The 18,454-nt window shown below is 36.7% G+C and overlaps 1 protein-coding gene across 2 annotated transcripts in view; it reads left to right on the top strand.

Annotated features, from left to right (window-relative positions):
• Positions 1 to 3,329, top strand: part of PEX13 (peroxisomal biogenesis factor 13) — a 35,452-nt gene extending 32,123 nt beyond the window's left edge. For both annotated transcript variants that reach the window (XM_089923143.1, XM_022597200.3), the window contains one exon: positions 520 to 3,329. In XM_089923143.1, coding sequence (XP_089779269.1) covers positions 520 to 818 — 299 coding nt within the window. In that variant the 3' untranslated portion in view covers positions 819 to 3,329. The remainder of the gene's footprint in view (positions 1 to 519) is intronic.
• Positions 3,330 to 18,454: the final 15,125 nt, after the last annotated feature.

Raw genomic sequence — 18,454 nt, 5'->3', positions numbered from 1 at the left:
TGCCCACCTTGGATTAAAATTAACATTCACTGTCCTTCAGGATTATACATCACAATCATATAGAATGAATTTTATATTTCAGCTAAAAATATATAAAGAAAGCTGCCTTATGTAAATGTATATATTTATTTTCTATACTTACCCCTAACTTATCCTATTGAGAAGTAATGAGATATTCATTCCTTAAATTTCAATTTAAAATATGAAAGACATTGATGTTAATTTTCATCTTTTGATAGAACTGAATCGTTTTACTCTATGAACGCACCAACTGATGTAAACTTCATGTTCTTCAAGGCTGAAAAAATATTTAGTAAATATAAAATTAAAAGTGTAAGTTGTAAGAAGGGATCCTAGACTTAAACCTACTCATCTTGATTTTTTGAATATTCATGTACACTATTTGTTTATGCATTTTATTATATAAGTGTAACAGATTTTACTTAACATTTTATTATCAATATTCTGTTGGACCCTCAAAGTATGTGATAATTACAAGGCTGTCTTTTCTTCCATCAGAACAGCAACCCAGAGTGCGTGGTTGGCTTCTGGCCAGTCTTGATGGTCAAACAACAGGACTTATACCTGCTAATTATGTCAAAATTCTTGGTAAAAGAAGAGGTAGAAAAACAGTGGAACCCAGTAAAATTTCCAAGCAGCAACAGTCTTCTACCAACACAACACTAATTAAAGGAGCAACAGCTGCTGATTCTTTGGATGAACAGGAAGCTGCCTTTGAATCTGTTTTTGTTGAAACTAATAAGGTTCCAGCTGCACTTGATTCCACTGGGAAAAATGGAGATAAACAAGATCTTTGATAACTTTCATGTTTACCTGCAGCTGAACTATACTTCAGAGTACTTTTAAAAAGTTTCTTCTTACAAAGAAATTCATCTTCAAGCCAATGAAAACATTTGTTAATGGCTATTCCAGATGTTTTGTTGCTAGAAATTATTAAAGTTGTACACTAGTATGTTGGTCTAGTGACCTGGTTACATTTTACGAGTTGTTATTGGACCATGAGGATATTTGTTTTACCTAGATTTTAAGATTATGGAGACTATCATTATCATCTTATTTAAAACCCTGTGTTTATTGAAAGAATACGATTCATGAACTATAGAATACACAGTTTGCTACAGTAGGGATCACTAATGCATTTTAAAATTCTAGATTAATTGACTTGGAATCCTCAGAAGTTGAGTGACAACATATAAATATCAACAGGCAAAAAGGCTAATTTTTCTACAACTTTAAACAGAATAATAAAAATTTTCTGATGTGTATTACATCCAGTATTGGGTTTTTTAGGCAGTAGTAATATGTTTTCACCCACCGACAATTGATACTTTTATCTTTTATTGTATTTTTAAAAAATTTATCTTGGAAAAGTCACTAGAAGCATTGTGAAGGAAATGGTTCCAGGGTGACATATAGCCCTAATTTAGTTTTCCCTGCTAATAAAGAGGCTATAATTTATCTTTCTTACAGATTATTTCCATTTCTTCAGAGGATCATATCCCTTTACAGTATGATTAGTTTTCATCCTGGGTGAATCAGAATACATATATGAAAGATTTACTTTGTTTTCCTGCAGCCAAGACTCAAGTCCTTTGAGTTTCCAACTCAGTTCCAGCAGCAACGATTTTAAATCTTTTCATAGATTCTCTGCTTCTACCTAATATAATTAACTTTTTAAAATTCCATATTCAGGCTGTTCTTTAAACATTGAGAGTGTGTCACATTGGGTACACATTTCTTTCAGGTGTGGTTTTTACCACTGAGACTATAAATACAATGCTGAATTGCCATTTAGAATATGATAGTGCTATTTGACTTGTTTTTTGTTTAATAATGATTTTAAATCTAGTTAAATTTCAGAACACTGCATATTTCCCCACAAAACTGGAAAATTCATGTACTTGCTGTGATCATACTACAAAAATAATACTATCAGAAATACAGGGTACAAGAATACATTTACATATATTGTTGAAAACTTGGAATTATTTGATAAAGATTTTGATTTAGTATTTTTATCTTTCTTCTTACAGACTTTATGTTCAACAAGTAAGTAATTCTAGAACAGTTCAAACTAAAACATTAGGAACCAAGCATGTGTATAATCAACATAGAATTTTACTAAAGGCTTCTTGGGAATCTCTCTTTTGAGACAATATAATAACTAATATATCATTTAAAATACAAATGTTGACCCCGTGCAGAAAAAGTAATAAGATAGTAAAATCTGTTTATCTTAGGCATATTTTTCTAACACCCGGTTCTTCAAACCTTCAAGTTAAGGGGATTAAGTTACTTATATATTATTTTCCATTTGTGTTCTACAATTAGAGGTTCTGCTTTGTTTGTTAGAAAGTAATTTATGGAAATTTTGTTATTGAAACAATTTTTGATAAATTATTAAATTTGGCATTGAGACATCTAAATTGAATACTAGAAGTGAAGTAGAGGTGAGATGTTGAGTCGGCGCTATTTAGATTAGAAAAGGTGGGTCTTTAAGATAGTACTTGTGATTGCTATTAAAGATGTATAGGAAGAAGAGTATAGTACAGAATGAATGACAAAAATAATTTGACTTGGGACATCCCTGGTGGTCCAGTGGTTAAGACTCTTGAGCTTCCAATGCAGTGGGCGTGGCTTCCATCCCTGGTGGTCGGGGAACTAAGATCCCACATGCCTGCATGGCATGACCAAAAAAAGAAAAAAATTGACTCTTCTTAGGGTGTTTTTGGTTTTGTTTTGTTTGTTTGTTTTTGGTTAAGAATGCTAAATTGCAATGTATATTATCTGACTGGTAACTATTTGTGTTTGAAAATTCCTTTTCTATTAAGAATCTAGAAAAGGAATTTAGGACTAGAATAAGCAGAGACATTTTGTAACCTTTTTTAGATGACTAAATGTAATGTTTAAGGCTCCAATATTGTTATTTTTAGGAACTTATTTAAGGACTGCTACTTTACAGAAATTACTAACTGAAACTAAAACACTTTCAATTAAATAAAATAATAAATCACAAGTTACAACAAGAAAACAGGTTTCATTTAAAATTTTTTTCTGATTGTAGTTTATCAGTGTAGAAAGGAAAAGGTAGGAGGACTATAAATTTTCATGTTTTAACATTTCATTTAGGTACTTGATTTAGTCTATCAGTGTGTCATAATTATATATTTACTTGAATACTGCTGTCCTTTATCTTGTGCTTTCTTTAATAGAAAAAAGAATGATATTAAATGCAGTTAAAATTTTATTTTTAATAGATTGTTAAGTTGCTTTTACTGGACAAATAAAAATATATTAAACTTGATTGACATTTTTTGAAGACAAACTTAACTCTTTTCAGGATTGCAATTAATGTAAAAGTCTCTATTTTTCTTCATATCATTGTGTATATTAACTACTGCAAACCAATGTGTCTGCTCTATTTCCTTGTGATTTAAAGAAAATATTAAATTTACATTTATATAAAAATTATCTAGAAGGTGAGTTAAATAAAAATAAGGCCTCAAGTCTAGGTTTTGGGAGACCTAGATTCTAGTCTGGACACCACTAGTTACTTACTGTAAGATTATTTTTCAGTTTCCTCATTGATAACATTGGAGATAGCTACTACATCTGCCTCACATGAGAGTGCTTTTTTTAAAATATGAAACACAGTCAAAAGTAAGAGATTATGACAACTACTTATTTGTAATTTTTTTCATGTATATTTAAACTTCTTACATCCTGTTAAAATGTCACAAGGTATTTATATCAATGTAAAATTTCAGATTCACACATAATTAAAAATTAAAATTAGTTCACCTGTACTTATAACTTTGCCCAAAATGTAATTTTAAATTATTTTGCTGAATACCAGAAAAGCCTAGAAAAATGCAGTGGAATATTTGTTCAACACAAAGAAATTTTGTTTTTTAAGCATTGCCTTTAAGTGTCCTTTCATATTGTATGTTGTTTTTATTTAGCTTATCTTATTTGGGAGAATGAACTGTTTCTTTTAAAGACAGCTAACTCACAAATCCTGTGGGGTACTTACTATATTATGCCCTATGGATAGTTTTTCACATTTAATGAAGAAATGTTTTAGTCTAACTTAACTGTGTTTCTCTCCTCATATAAATCGTTTCTTTTTTTAAGGATTTCATGTGCTCAGCATTGACTCAATCATTAATTATACTCTTTATTAATGACAACAGTATCATTGGTCTAGAAAACCTACACTTTTGTTCTGCTTCATTTTACCTTAATAGTTTTTCTTCATCTGCCTGCAATTCCATACTCCCCACTCTCTACTATATTTAATGTTTATCCTTCCAAGCATCTTCCAAATTTTTGATATATTTCTTTGAAAAACTATATAATAACATTTATTTTGTATAACTTTTAAATTTTATATAAATGATATTATGGTATAAATTTCATTTTGCTTCTAACTTTTATAAAATATTAGGTTTTTAAGAACTATTCATGTTACTGTATATAGCATACTTCTGACTGCTGCATATTATTCTATTGTATTCACATTACCATAGATTATCTTTTCCTCTAGTCATAGATATTTAGGTTATTTCCAGCTGTTCCCACTTCTACAAACTTGTACATTTCTTCCTGTGACCCTGCCCTGTAGTTTCTTTGGTATATATGGCCTAGAGTAGAATGGCTGGGGTTTTGAGTATATGCATATTTAATTTCAGTTAGTAATGGTGGATTGTTCTTGGAAATGGTTGTACCAATTTGCACTTACACCAGCAAGACATGATGACTTCATTTTCTCTACATCTTCAGCAGTACTTGATATTTTCTGATTGTTGTTAATCTGATAATGTATGAAATTGTATTTTGTTTAATCTGCATTATCTGATTACTAATAAGTCTAAGCATATGCTTTTTAGTCATTCTGGTTTTCCAATCTATGGATTGCCTATACTTATAGTTTGCCCATTTTTCTATTAGACTTTTCTCTTTCTTGCTGATTATAGTACAAAAAATTCTTTATATAGTCTAAATAATGTTTCCTTGTCAGGTTCAGATGTTGGAAATAACTTAGGCTTTTCATTTATTAATTCTTGTCTTTGGTGTCCTTTATGGAATAGAAATTTTAAATTTTGCCCCCAGTTGTTTGTATTTTTTAGGTCTTGTTCTATCAGTGTTATAGTTTTACCATTTACATTTAATATAATTGGAGTTTATTTTTGGATATAGTATAAGGTATGAATCCAACTTTTTCTCCAGCTAATCATTAAGGGAAAAGTGTTATTAAGAAAACCACTTCTCTCTCTCTCTCGAGGAAAATTATCTTGGATTTACTTTTTCCTTAGCACTATTTCCTTGAAACAGTGGGTTAAGATAAATAAGGAATGCCAGCTGTTTACCCAGCAACATTTTTTTATTGTAAAAAGCACAGGCTTTGAGATTTCTCTGAGTAAGGTACAACTGATAACCAAGGTTGTTCCTCCTTGGGGAGATGTGGAACCCACCTTTAGGGATTTTTACACCATAGTGGTTCCTGTGGCATGTGAGGCTTACCTAAGGTGGATGCTCTCCTCTATATGCTGTGTTTACAGTGCTATACCTTTCTGGCAAGCTAAGTGACGTTGGTGCCTTTTGGGTCTTGTGAGTGTGAATGTCTGCCGGGTATGCAGAGTAGAGTTGTAAGTTTTTCTAACACCATCTATTAAATCCATATTTTCCCATTTCATTACATACCAAGTTTCCATAAGCATGAAACTGGGGCTCTCTGTTCTGTTTATTGATAAATGTCAATTCCTTTCCCAGTACAACACTTTTAATATAAGTTTGTAATATGTCTTAATAGGTGAATCTATTTGTCCTACTTTGTTAAAATTACCTTGCTGTTTGTGGATTTTTATTCTATGTATGTATACATTTTAGTATCTATGTATACATTTTAGTATCAGTTTATGAAGTTCCCCAAAACAAGTTGCTGAGATTTTTATTGGAATTGAATTGAATTTGCAGATTAATTTAGAATTAACATTTTTACAAGGTCAAATCATCACATTTGTGAACATAATTTTTTTCTTATTCTGGACATCATGTGTTTATGGGTTTTTTATTTGTTTGTTTTTTTGGCTAATTCCTAGGTACTTCATACTTTTCGTTGCCATTGAAAATGGTATCCTGTTATTTCTGATCATGTTGAACTTGATGTTGATCTTGTATTTCCAGCTTTGATGAATGCTTTTTAATTCTAAAGTTATTGATTCTCTTTGGTTGTCTATCTAAATGCAAATGCAAATAATGAGTTTTATTTCTTCGTTTTCAGTCCTTATACCTTTCTTTCCTCTTCATTGTTTCAGCCAGGTTGCCAGTCTGTATTTGACAGTAGTTGTGGTAGCTGGCATTTTTATCTTATTTCTACTTCAGAATCTAAAGTTGCTTTATTAAATGTGATGTTTGCTGGAGTTTTATGCTAGTTAGTCTTTATCGAAAGAAGTTCCCTTTTATTGATAATTTAAATGTGCCTTTGTTTAGATGGTCTTTTGATTTTTGACCTTTAGTAATAGTAATATAGAGTATAACATTGATCTTCTGGTATTGAACCATTCTTGCATTCCTACTTGATGTTATTTTTTTCAATGAAATAATTTGTTTTATCAAAAATACATATAAATGAGCATGGAAGATGATTAATATAAAAGTGGGGTATCATGCAGAAATGTAACTATATTCAGAAGGCAGAATTGCCACTGTTTGATGAGGTATCCCAGAAGATAAGCTGAAAAGAGGCACTGGGTCATAGTCTGGCTTCGTTGTCTCTGAAATTTTACAAGAGCCTTTTCTGGAGAAAGTAATTGGGCAAGGCCCTGAGCAAATATTGGGAAACCTAGAGTTATCCACAGTTTACGTATTTTGAAATATGTGCCAGCTCCTAGAGCTGGATACTGCTTGTGACACAGGAGGAGTGGGCTGCTTAGGCTTTTCCGCTTTTAAGTTCCCTATGGCTATCCTTCAGCACTCAGGAGTAGGTCAAAGCAGAACACTTGTGTGTTCTCAAAAGATCCAGGGAGCAGAAGGAAAGAGCTAGACCATAAGCACATGGTCTCACAAGCCAAGTACAGCAAATAACCTAGGCCAGAGTCACCCAGGCACTGTCAGATTTCTTAAAAATAAGGTATACCATAAGAAAACATCAGTTGAAGTCTCTTGAGTCATTCTGCACAGATCTGAACTGGCTGCTTTCTTTGCCTGGTGCACAATTACCCTGGTTTCTATATTTTCCTGAGGAGTCCTATGATCTTTCTTATTTCTGTACCCTACATTTGCCTCTTTCTTGGTTTACTCTCTTGGAGAGGTAAAGCACATCTAGTAGCTTCCTGAGAAAGGCTGCATGGGAGGTAAAGTGTGGGTCCTTGAATGTCTGAAAATGTCTTTAATTCTAATCTCAATTTGAATAATAGCATGGATATAGAATTCCAAGTTTGCAGTTGTTTTTCTTTAAAAATCTGAAGGGATTTCTCTGTTGTCTCTAGCTTCCATTGTGGCCACTGCGAAGGCTGAAGCTGTTTTGATTCTTGATCCTTTATATGTGCCCTATTTTGTTTTTGTTTTTGTTTTCCTCTCTAGAAGCTTGTAGGATCCATCCGAGGACATTAATGATTGTAAATTACTTTGTTTTTTATTTGTTTATTTCGGCTGTGCCAGGTCTTAGTTGCAGCATGCAGGATCTTTTAGTTGCGGCATGTGGACTTCTTACTTGCAGCATGCATGCGGGATCTAGTTCCCGGACCTGGGATCGAACCCGGGCCCCCTGCATTGGTAGCTTGGAGTCTTACCCACTGGATCACTAGGGAAGTCCCTAAATTACTTTGTTTTGAAGTTTCCATTTTCCTACATAGTCTTTTCTTTCCCCTATGTTACTGTGTGTGTGTGTGTGTGTGTTTATGTTTTATCTATCACAATAAAGATTTTCTTCGGGTTTCTGCTGAACTTTGGCTGCCTGCTTATATTTAAGAATAAGAGTCTGAACAGCTGATTGAAGACTTTGAGCAGATAGGGAGGGCTTGTTGTCGGTGAACTTTGTGTTAAAGGTAGTTTGGAACGCATGACATACGATTTGCTAATATTTCCCTAAATTAAACTTTCTATCCAGTCTCAGGTAGAGTGACCCACCAAACTTACAGAATGGTCAGGAAAACAGAACAGAAAGCACTTTAACTGTAGGTAGGCAGGCAGCTCCAATGAGAGTAGAGAGAGAATGGAAAACTGCTTGTGTATAGTTTCTCCTTCCAAACTCATCAATCAGCTAAATCACTCCTTCCCTAAGAAGCTGTTAGTAAAATAGGGAGAGAAGGAGGGAGAAAAAGGCACCAGTGTTATTCTAGAGAAATACTTCCATGTGAAAAAATGGAGTAGGGAATTATGTTAGATTGAACAGTATGTTAAAGTGAATGTATATTTTAGATTTGTCTTCATATTTGCTTTTGGGGTGGTCTCTTTGCTGTTTCTAAGAGAAATATATTTAAAAATCTCCAGTTGTTGATATATTCTCATGGTTTTATCAGTTGTTACTTTGTATATTTTTGCTACCTTACTATAAGTTTTGTACTTAGCATGCTTTCTGTTTCTTTTTTTTATAGATCAGATTTCTCTGCAGGTTTGGAAGCTGTGCATTCTATTTTTATTCTCGTTGTGGTTACTTCTAACCCATAATTATGATTATTTTTCTCTACCAGCGTTTAAAGTTATCAATGTTGGAGTCTTACGATAACACAAGAATGTTGGCACACTATCATCCTCCCTGCTTTCTGCAGACACTTTTCCTATTGTCTCTCTGCCCCTATTCTTTCACTTGTTGGTATCACTTGGAGTTTTTTATTCCAGTTAATTTTTTATTTTGAATATTTGCCTAGTAGAACAAATAACTTGTCTGAGGTTACTATTTATCCTTACTTCCTATATATGTTTTATCCATTCAGTTACATGTTTAACCATCAAACTAATAATCACATGGTTTTAAAAAAATTGTGATTAAAAACACATAAGGAAATGAAGTAGTCACCTGCCTCACTCCAGAATCCTGATCCCAGAATCAACCACATTTAACTCCTTGCTAATCTGTTTTTATCTTCTTATTTCAAAATAATGTGGTCATCTCACTTTTTTTTTTTTTTTGCTGTACGCGGGCCTCTCACTGTTGTGGCTTCTCCCGTTGCGGAGCACAGGCTCCAGACGCACAGGCTCAGCGGCCGTGGCTCACGGGCCCAGCCGCTCTGCGGCATGTGGGATCTTCCCGGACCGGGGCACGAACCCGTGTCCCCTAGCATCGGCAGGCGGACTGTCAACCACTGCGCCACCAGGGGAGCCCTCATCTCACTATTTTGACTTACCAACTTTAGAGGTTATCTATTACCCTCTCCTTCCCACCCCCTGCCATGGAGGATTTGGCTACCTTACACTACCATCCCACACTTCTTACCCATCTTCCTAATATTATTTTAACTTTTAGTCAAGTCAGTGAAAATGTTTGCATTATTGTGACCGTTTAAGTATTGTTTCTTTCTTCTCTATTTCTTATGTAACTCTCTGGTTTTCCTGGTGTTGACATTGCCTTGCTTTTTTATTTGTCTGGTTTCTATGTACTGTACCTGGCTAAAAGGAGTGGTGCCTAATGCTTTCAAAGTGCTGAGACTTTCAGGAGTTCTGCAGTGTAAACAGTCTTAGTTGTCAGAATCCCAGTCTTTGGTATAATTTCATCCCCTCTGCTAAGTCAGTTACCTTACATCCATTTGCTTTCTTACTGCTTCTGAAAGTCTCACTCATTGTTGTCTTCTCTTGGGACTTCCCTGGTGGTCCAGTGGTTAAGACTCCATGCTTCCAATGTAGGGGGTGCAGGTTTGATCCCTGGTTGGGGAGCTAAGATCCCACATGCTGCGCAGTGTGGCCAAAAAACAAAAAAAAACCATTGTTGTCTTCTCTTTATGCTTTGTCCTGGTTGTTTAATACCTCTCATTCTTTTTTTTTTTTTTTTTGTCATTTTGGGGGAGATTTTGAGGGGAAAGGAGAACAAGGTGAATAATCTCTTGTATTTAACTAGAAAGCAAAGTGGTTTTCTGCAACCATGTGTTATATACCTTCGAAAGGGTTATCCATAGTGCTGCCCATTCATTCCTCCATACCTCCCCCTGTTCTGTGTTGAACTCAATTCAACAGGTTTTTCCCACCACCACCACCGCCATCAAAACAACTCTTGTTGAGGTCACTAGTGACCGTTACACTGCTTTCCAGTGACCAATTCTCAGTCTTCGTTCTACTTGACTTAAGGTGGCACGGTTGATTACTTCCTCCTGCTTGAAAATCTTTTTTCCCTTGGCTTCCAGGACACCATACTCTCCTGGTTTCCCTGCAATATCACTGAACCCTTCTTTTCAGTCTTCATTGCTGGTTTCTCCTCATACTCCCTACCTCTAAATGTTGGAGGACCTCAGAGTTTAGACCTTGGACCACTACTGTATACTCACTTCCCTGATGATCTCACCCAGTCTGGTGACTTACAATACCATATGTTTTGATTACAAAATTTTTGTCTTCAGGCCTCATCTTTTATTTGAATTCCAAAATCATATCCACCTGCCATTTCACTATCTCCACTTGGTATCTACTAGGCATCTTAGGTTTAGTATGCTTAAAAATCCTGATGTTTCCTTCAAAACCTGTTTCTCCTTCATTCTCTTCCATGTGTCACTAAATGGCAACTCCATCTTTTATTTAGGCCAAAATTTTGGAATCCTTTCTCTTTTTCATTCATACCCCACATGTATCAGGGAATCCTGTTCGTAGTAACTTTAGAATATATTCAGCATTTAGCCACTTAGCATCTCCACTGTCCCCTCTCTGGTCTAAGCCACATCATTGCTTGCCTAGATTATTGTAATAGCCTTACGACTTGTGGCTCTGCTTCTGCCTTTACCTCACCAGACCTATAGTCTGTTGTCAAGACAGGAACAGAGTGATCCTTTTTTTATAAAAATCTAAGTCATAATACAACACTCCTCTGCTAAAAACTCTCCAGTGGCTTCACATTTGACTCAGTAAAAACTCAAAGTCCTTATAGCGGTCTACACGGTGTTAAGCTATCTGACCCTTTCTACTCTTTGCCTTCTACTTTCCTCCCAGGAGTTACATTGCCCCCCTTGTAGTTATTTGAATATTCTAGGCATGCTTCCATAGGAGCTTTGCACATAGCTTTTCTTGTGTCTGGAGCCCTTTTCTCCCAGATATCTTCACGGCCCTCTTCTGCATCTTTCTGGTCATTGCCCAAAAGTCCTTCTCAGTGAGCCCATCCATGTCACTCTATTTTAAACTGCAACCCTTTCCTTCTCCCTCTGCATTCCCTTATCCTTCTGCCTTTTTTCTTTGCAGCATATATTGCTTTGTGTCCTCCTGCATCCCCATACTTGAAAGTACCTGGCAAATTTAGGCATTCATTGATATTGAAAGAATGAGTGGATAAATCATAGTAGTTACCTGTTCCTAATACTCTCAATGTCAAAACGTTTCACTATAAAAAGAGCATATACGACTGTCATGAAATTAACACTAATGTTAATGGTAAATGACAAAATCAGTGCAAGGTAAGTTAATGGCTTAAATTCATAACTACTAGCTACAGTATGCAATATTTCCCTAGATATGTATAATTCATCAATGTTTTGTTGCTTCTACCAAGGGTTAGGAACTAGGCTGCACAGCTGGAGGTGAGCAGCAGCAAGCAAGCAAGCGAAGCTTCATCTGTATTTACAGCCGCTCCCCATCGCTCACGTTACCACACGAGCTCCGCCTCCTGTCAGATCAGCTGTGGCATTAGATTCTCATAGGAGCGCAAACCCTACTGCGAACTGTGCATATGAGAGATCTAGGTTGCACGCTCCTTATTAGAATAATGCCTGATGATCTGAGGTGGAGCTGAGGCAGTCAGTGATGCTAGCGCTGGGGAGCAGATGCAAATGCAGATTATCATTAGCAGAGTTTTGACTGCATAGAGACCATAATCAATCAATTGCTTGCAGACTCATATCAAAACCCTATCAGTGAGTGGCAAGTGACAATTAAGCTGCATCTGGTGGCAGGCTTTAAATCAGAATCTGACACTAATTTTAGTCCGCACATGGCCTGCCTTTTTTTTTTTTTTGGCTGCGTTGGGTCTTTGTTGCTGCACACACGGGCTTTCTCTAGTTGTGGCGAGCAGGGGCTACTCTTCGTTGCAGTGCACGGGCTTCTTTTTCTTTTAAACATCTTTATTAGAGTATAATTGCTTTACAGTGTCCACGGGCTTCTCATTGCGGTGGCTTCTCGTTGTGGAGTACGGGCTCTAGGCAGGTGGGCCTCAGTAGTTGCAGCGCGCAGGCTCAGTAGTTGTGGCACATGGGCTTAGTTGCTCCACGGCATGTGGAATCTTCCCAGAGATCGAACCTGTGTCCCCTGCATTGGCAGGCGGGTTCTTAACCACTGCGCCACCAGGGAAGATCTCTGCCCATTATTTTATTTACCACTTCCATTCACACCTCTTTCCCACGCTGTGCACTTGTCTCAGTCAGTTTTGGTAAGCCCACAAGCTAACCCTAGCCAAAATGAGTAAAAAACGAACGTCGCTGGAGAGCTTCTTTGAAAAGGGAGAAAGACCCAGTGATGAGACAGCAGAAGACTCTAAGACTGCCAACAAAACGAAATCTGCATTTAAAAGAAAATACCGAGAGTCGTACTTAAATTACGGGTTCATTGCAACAGGTGATTCACATTCTCCAAGCCCACTTTGTATAATGTGTGGCGACTGGCGATCAACGAAACCATGAAACCTTCAGAACTGCTTCACCACATGGAGACCAAGCACCCCGCATTAAAAGACAAGCCTTTGGAGTTTTTCAAAAGAAAAAAAAACACAAAGAACAGAAGCAATTATTGAAGGCCACCACTTCATCAAATGTGTCTGCACTAAGAGTATCATTCTTTTTTTTTTTTAATTAAGTTTTAAATTTTTGGCTGTGTTGGGTCGTCATTGTGGTGCGTGGGCTTCTCATTGCAGTGGCTTCTCGTTGTGGAGCATGGGCTCTAGGCGTGCGGGCTTCAGTAGTTGTGGCACGTGGGCTCAGAAGTTGTGGCGCACGAGCTTAGTTGCTCTGCGGCATGAGGGATCTTCCCAGACCAGGGATTGAACCCGTGTTCCCTGCATTGGCAGGTGAATTCTTAACCACTGTGCCACCAGGGAAGTCCCGAGGGCATCATTCTTAGTGGCTAACCGCCTTGCTAAATCTAAGAAGCCCTTTACCATTGGTGAAGAGTTGATTCTGCCTGCTGCTAAGGACATTTGTTGTGAACTTTTAGGAGAGGCTGCAGTTCAAAAGGTGGCACGTGTTCCTCTTTTGGCTAGCACCATAACTACATGAATTGATGAAATAGCAGAGGATATTGAGACACAATTGTTAGAGAGGGCTAGTGAGTCAACGTGCTACGCAATCCAGGTTGACAAGTCTACCAATGTTGACAAGCCAACAGTGCTTGTTTTTGTGCAATATATTTTTCAGGAGGATGTGCATGAGGATATGTTATGTGCACTTTTGTTGTCAACCAACACCACAGCTGCAGAACTATTCAAGTCTTTGAATGATTACGTAACAGGAAAACTGGTCATTTTGTGTTGGTATATGCACGGATGGAGCAGCTGCCATAACTAGACAGCTTTCTGGTTTCACTACTCAGGTCAAAGAGGTCGCTTCTGAATGTGAGTCTACACACTGTGTCATCCATAGAGAAATGCTGGCTAGCCGAACAATGTCACCTGAACTTAACAACATTTTGCAGGATGTCATTAAATTTATCAACCACATTAAAGTACATGCCCTTAACTCACGTCTGTTCGTGCAGCTCTGTGAGGAGATGGACCCAGAGCACACACGTCTTCTCTCATACACAGAAGTGAGATGGCTTTCTAAAGATAGATCACTGGCCAGGGTTTTTGAGTTACAAGAGCCACTCCAGAGATTTCTTTTAGAAAAACAGTCACCACTGGCAGCACATTTCAGTGACACAGAATGGGTCACAAAACTTGCTTGTGTGACATATTCAACCTGTTCAGTGAACTCAACCTGTCACTTCAGGGGAGGACGACAACTGTATTCAAGTCTGCAGATAATGTGGCTGCATTCAAAGCCAAACTGGACTTATGGGGGCAACGAGTGAACACTGGGATTTTTCACATGTTTCAAACATTAGCAGAGATTTTGAAAGACTGTGCCAGGGCCTTCTTTCTCCCAGCTGGTGCATGATCACCTATCTCAGCTTTCAAAAGAGTTTGAGCATTACTACCCAACCACAAAAGACCCCCAGACGGGGAAGGAATGGATCCGTGACCCATTTGTGAATAAGCCAGGTGAATCGACCTTGTCCGTGCTAGAAGAGGATCAACTGCTTGAGATCGCAATTGACGATGGCCTTAAAATTATGTCTGAGACAAGTCCAAATTTCCATACGTTCTGGATTAAAGTCAAGGCGGAATAGCCTGAGATTGCCACAAAAGCACTGAGAAGCCTGCTTCCATTTCTAACATCCTGTCTTTGTGAAGCAGGGTTTTCTGCAGTGACAGCAACCAAAACGAGATTACAGAGTAGACTGGACATAAGCAACACACTTAGTGTGTCACTGTCTCCCATCTCCCCCAGGTGGGACCATCTAGTTGCAGGAAAACAAGCTCAGGGTCCCCACTGATTCTGCATTAGGGTGAGTTGTATAATTATTTCATTATATATTACAGTGTAATAATAACAGAAATAAAGTGCACAATAAATGTAATGCGCTTGAATCATCCCAAAACCATCTCTCTCCCCTACCCCCCAAACCCCCGGTCCGTGGAAAAATTGTCTTCTATGAAACCGGTCCCTGGTGCCAAAAAGGTTAGGGACTGCTGGCTTATACTATTAATAGACAATAATAAGTTACGATTAAAATCCATAGAAATATCAAACTGTTTGCCCTTTATCATTTACATTTTGTGTAGTTTAAATTTGGTTGATTTTCAACTCCAATAATATGTTCATAACCTAGCATACTTAAAGTTTTAGTTTAAAGCCAGCTTTAGTAAGCTTCAGTTAGAAATTAAGCCCCAGAGAAAAGACTACAAGTCATTTAGATAGCATACTTTTTAGATGACATAATTAGAATTGATACTGTAATTGCCCCCAGCAACTTCATTTTATTTATTCTATTCAACATACATTTGATTTCAGGATCTGTGGATCTTTGGATTCATCTTTTAATCAGTTCTGGAAATTTTACAATTATCTCCTTTCTGTTCTCTGTAGAATTCATATTAGACATATGTTTAGCCCTCATTCTACCCTCCATATCTTTGTCTTTCATATTTTTCATCTCTTTGTCCCTGTGCTGCAATCTGGTTAATTTTTCATGTATACAGCATCTGCATGTTCACTCTTCAGCTATTTCTAATTTACCATTTAACTGATTCACTGAGGTTTCTTTAAATTTCCATAATTATATTTTTAAATTTAAATAATTATAATTAATTATATTTCAATAATTGTATCTGGAAGTTTTTTTTCAAGCTGCCTGTTTATTATTGACCATTTATTATGCCCTTTATTTAAGTATGCTATGTTAATGTCTACAAGAACTCAAATATCTGCAGTCCTTGGAAGCTAAAATGCTTATTGCTTGTGCTGACTCTCACACATAGTATCTGGCCTCTTTACATTTATGGTGCCCTTTATGAATTCACTGCTTGTTAATCTGTAAATTCTACAGGCCAAAACTGGGTAAGGCTTGACTGCAGAGGATTCACTTTTGCCTCTGCTGGTATAATAGAGGCATCATTATTTTGGGACCATTTCAGTCCTTCCTTGAAAGTCTTGAGTAACTGTAGGGGACAGTTAATTTCCTCTCACCCTCACTCTACTTCTGAGCCAAAGCTCAGAATCCTCACAGCTAAGTTGCTATGGTCATCCACTTCCGGGACACTCATACCCCTCTCTTCTGCCTGCAGTTTCCACCAGTTTTGATGGATTTTGCCTCTCCCCCTACTTCGTATGAGATCAGTAGTGTGTTAATGTGCGCTTCCCAGCCAGAGTCTTACTTGTTCATCAGGAGAGTCTCACGTGTAGCCAACCACAATGCCAAAAGTAGAAGTTCCCTCCAATTTCCAGACTCTCATAAACAGTTATTTCAAATTTTACATTGTGGAACATCCAATATATCTGTGTTTTTGTTTCTTTGAGATTTTTTTGTAAAACTAATATTTACTTTATAAAAACTAATCCTTACATTGAAATTAACTGCGAATCTCAATATCCCCAATGGAACATGAGGAGAAACCAGGAATGAAGAAATGATATTAATACCAGAAAGTAAACAAAGCATAATTTCTATTAGTAAACTTAATAAACCAGCAAGCATGTATATTTCACCTTATTTTTCTCATTTGCCACAGATCTTCACAGGTCCTTAAATTAAGACAGATATTTGGAAACTTTTGCTTTAAGATTTAGGAAGATTCCTAAGTGCCTTCTGGCTCATCAAAGGAAAGTCAGATACATTTATAATAGTGTAGTTTTATGTATTTTTTATAGTCGATGGCAATATTCTTTGAAATTCTTTGAAAACTGTTCATCCATGTATGTTCAACCATATATGATAAGGCAACTAAACTAATAAATTGATTGGAAAACCCCGCTTCTTAACCATTGTATTAATGATTAAACATTTAATGCTTTACTCTTTTTCCATTTGTATGTGAAAGAAGAAAATTTTTAAAGCCAGCAAAAATTAATTTCTTGATATGAATGGTTAACACATTTTCTAACTGAAACTTGGTAATATTTATTAAGTTCAAAATAATATCTAATTTATTGCGTTGTTGAGAGGTCTAAAGGATACTCTGTGTTAAGCAAAGTAGGTAGCATATAATTAGGGCTCTTGTTAAAGGTGATAAGTACTTCTTAATAACCATGTTATCAAGATGCAGTTTTGAATCAGGAGCTGTCTTTAAAGACTAAGGACCTGCTCAGGGGATCAGGTGGAACAGTGCGGTTGGAACAGAGATGTTCTCTAGTAGCATCCTATTAGAAGAGTGGGAAATTATCTCTACCTGTTACTAGCACAGGTACTGAGGGACAAGGGGAAAAGTTATTGTTCAGGAGTAAGCAGTCAAGATTCTACAATGTTGAGCGTAGAACTGCCACACACATAGCACATATGTGTGGACTATGTATGTATACATACACACGTACACAGATGGAGGACTTGCAGGCTGAGCATGTGGTATATCAATTTAAGAATCTCCCGAAGCAGTGTCTCTGGAACAGCAAAACTGGGGAAGTTTTAAGCTAAAGGTACATGCATATTCATGAAGGAGCTTGAGCAGAGGAGGATTCAGCATAAAATTGGAGCAAAGGTCAACAGAGTCCAAGTCTTACTTGATTGAAGTCAGGAGGGTCAATATCATCATTCCAGCCTTCACCTGGATGGGGGCCTTAGCTCCTGCAGAACTCAAAGGTATAATTATTATGTATATGCCTTGAGGAGGAACTAGGACTCTGCTTTATCACTGCACTTTCTTTGTTCCTGCATCCTTTTGTTCCCTTAAGATCATTAATTACTGAGTAATGTTCAAGGGCAAGCATCACAGCACGCTTAGATCACAAAATGGCTTAGGCTCAGTTGGCTTCTCTTATGTTCATAGCAGCATTATTCACAATAGCCAGGACATGGAAACACCCTAAATGTCCATTGACACCCTAAATATCCTTATGAATGGATAAAGATGTGGTATATATATATATATATATATATATATATATTCCACAATGGAATACTACTCAATCATCAAAAAGAACGAAATAATGCTATTTTCAGAAACATGGATGGGCCTAGAGATTATCATACTAAGTGAAGTAAGTCAGAAAGAGAAAGACAAAAACCATATTGTACTACTCATGTGTGGAATCTAAAATATGATATAAATGAACTTATCCACGAAACAGAAACAGACTCAGAGACATAGAGAACAGACTTGCGGTTGCCAAGGGGAAAAGAGGGTGGGGTGGATTGGGAGTTTGGGATAGCAGATGCAAACTATTATATATAGAATGGATAAACAATAAGGTTCCACTGTATAGCACAGGGAATTATATTCAATATCCTGCCATAATGAAAAAGAATATGTGTGTAACTGAATCACTTTGCTGTACAGCAGAAACACAACACTGTAAATAAGCTATACTTCAATAAAATAAATTTTTTTAAAAAAGGAACACTGACATGTAGCATTTACCCTACAAGACTGAACTTTATACATCTGACTAGGTTCCCAGCAGTAGTCACCACAATAACACACTTGGCTGAACATATTAATGTATGAAAACTCAACCTGTAACCCAGAGCTATTTACATTTTTCAAGAGATGCCTCCT

This window comes from Delphinapterus leucas, chromosome 13 (assembly GCF_059928025.1).
Source record: "Delphinapterus leucas isolate spDelLeu-1000000601 "Yukka" chromosome 13, BTC_Dleu_Yukka2, whole genome shotgun sequence".
Lineage (NCBI taxonomy): Eukaryota > Metazoa > Chordata > Mammalia > Artiodactyla > Monodontidae > Delphinapterus > Delphinapterus leucas.
Note: the sequence above shows the minus strand (reverse complement) of the source record. Positions and strands in the feature narration are given on the sequence as shown.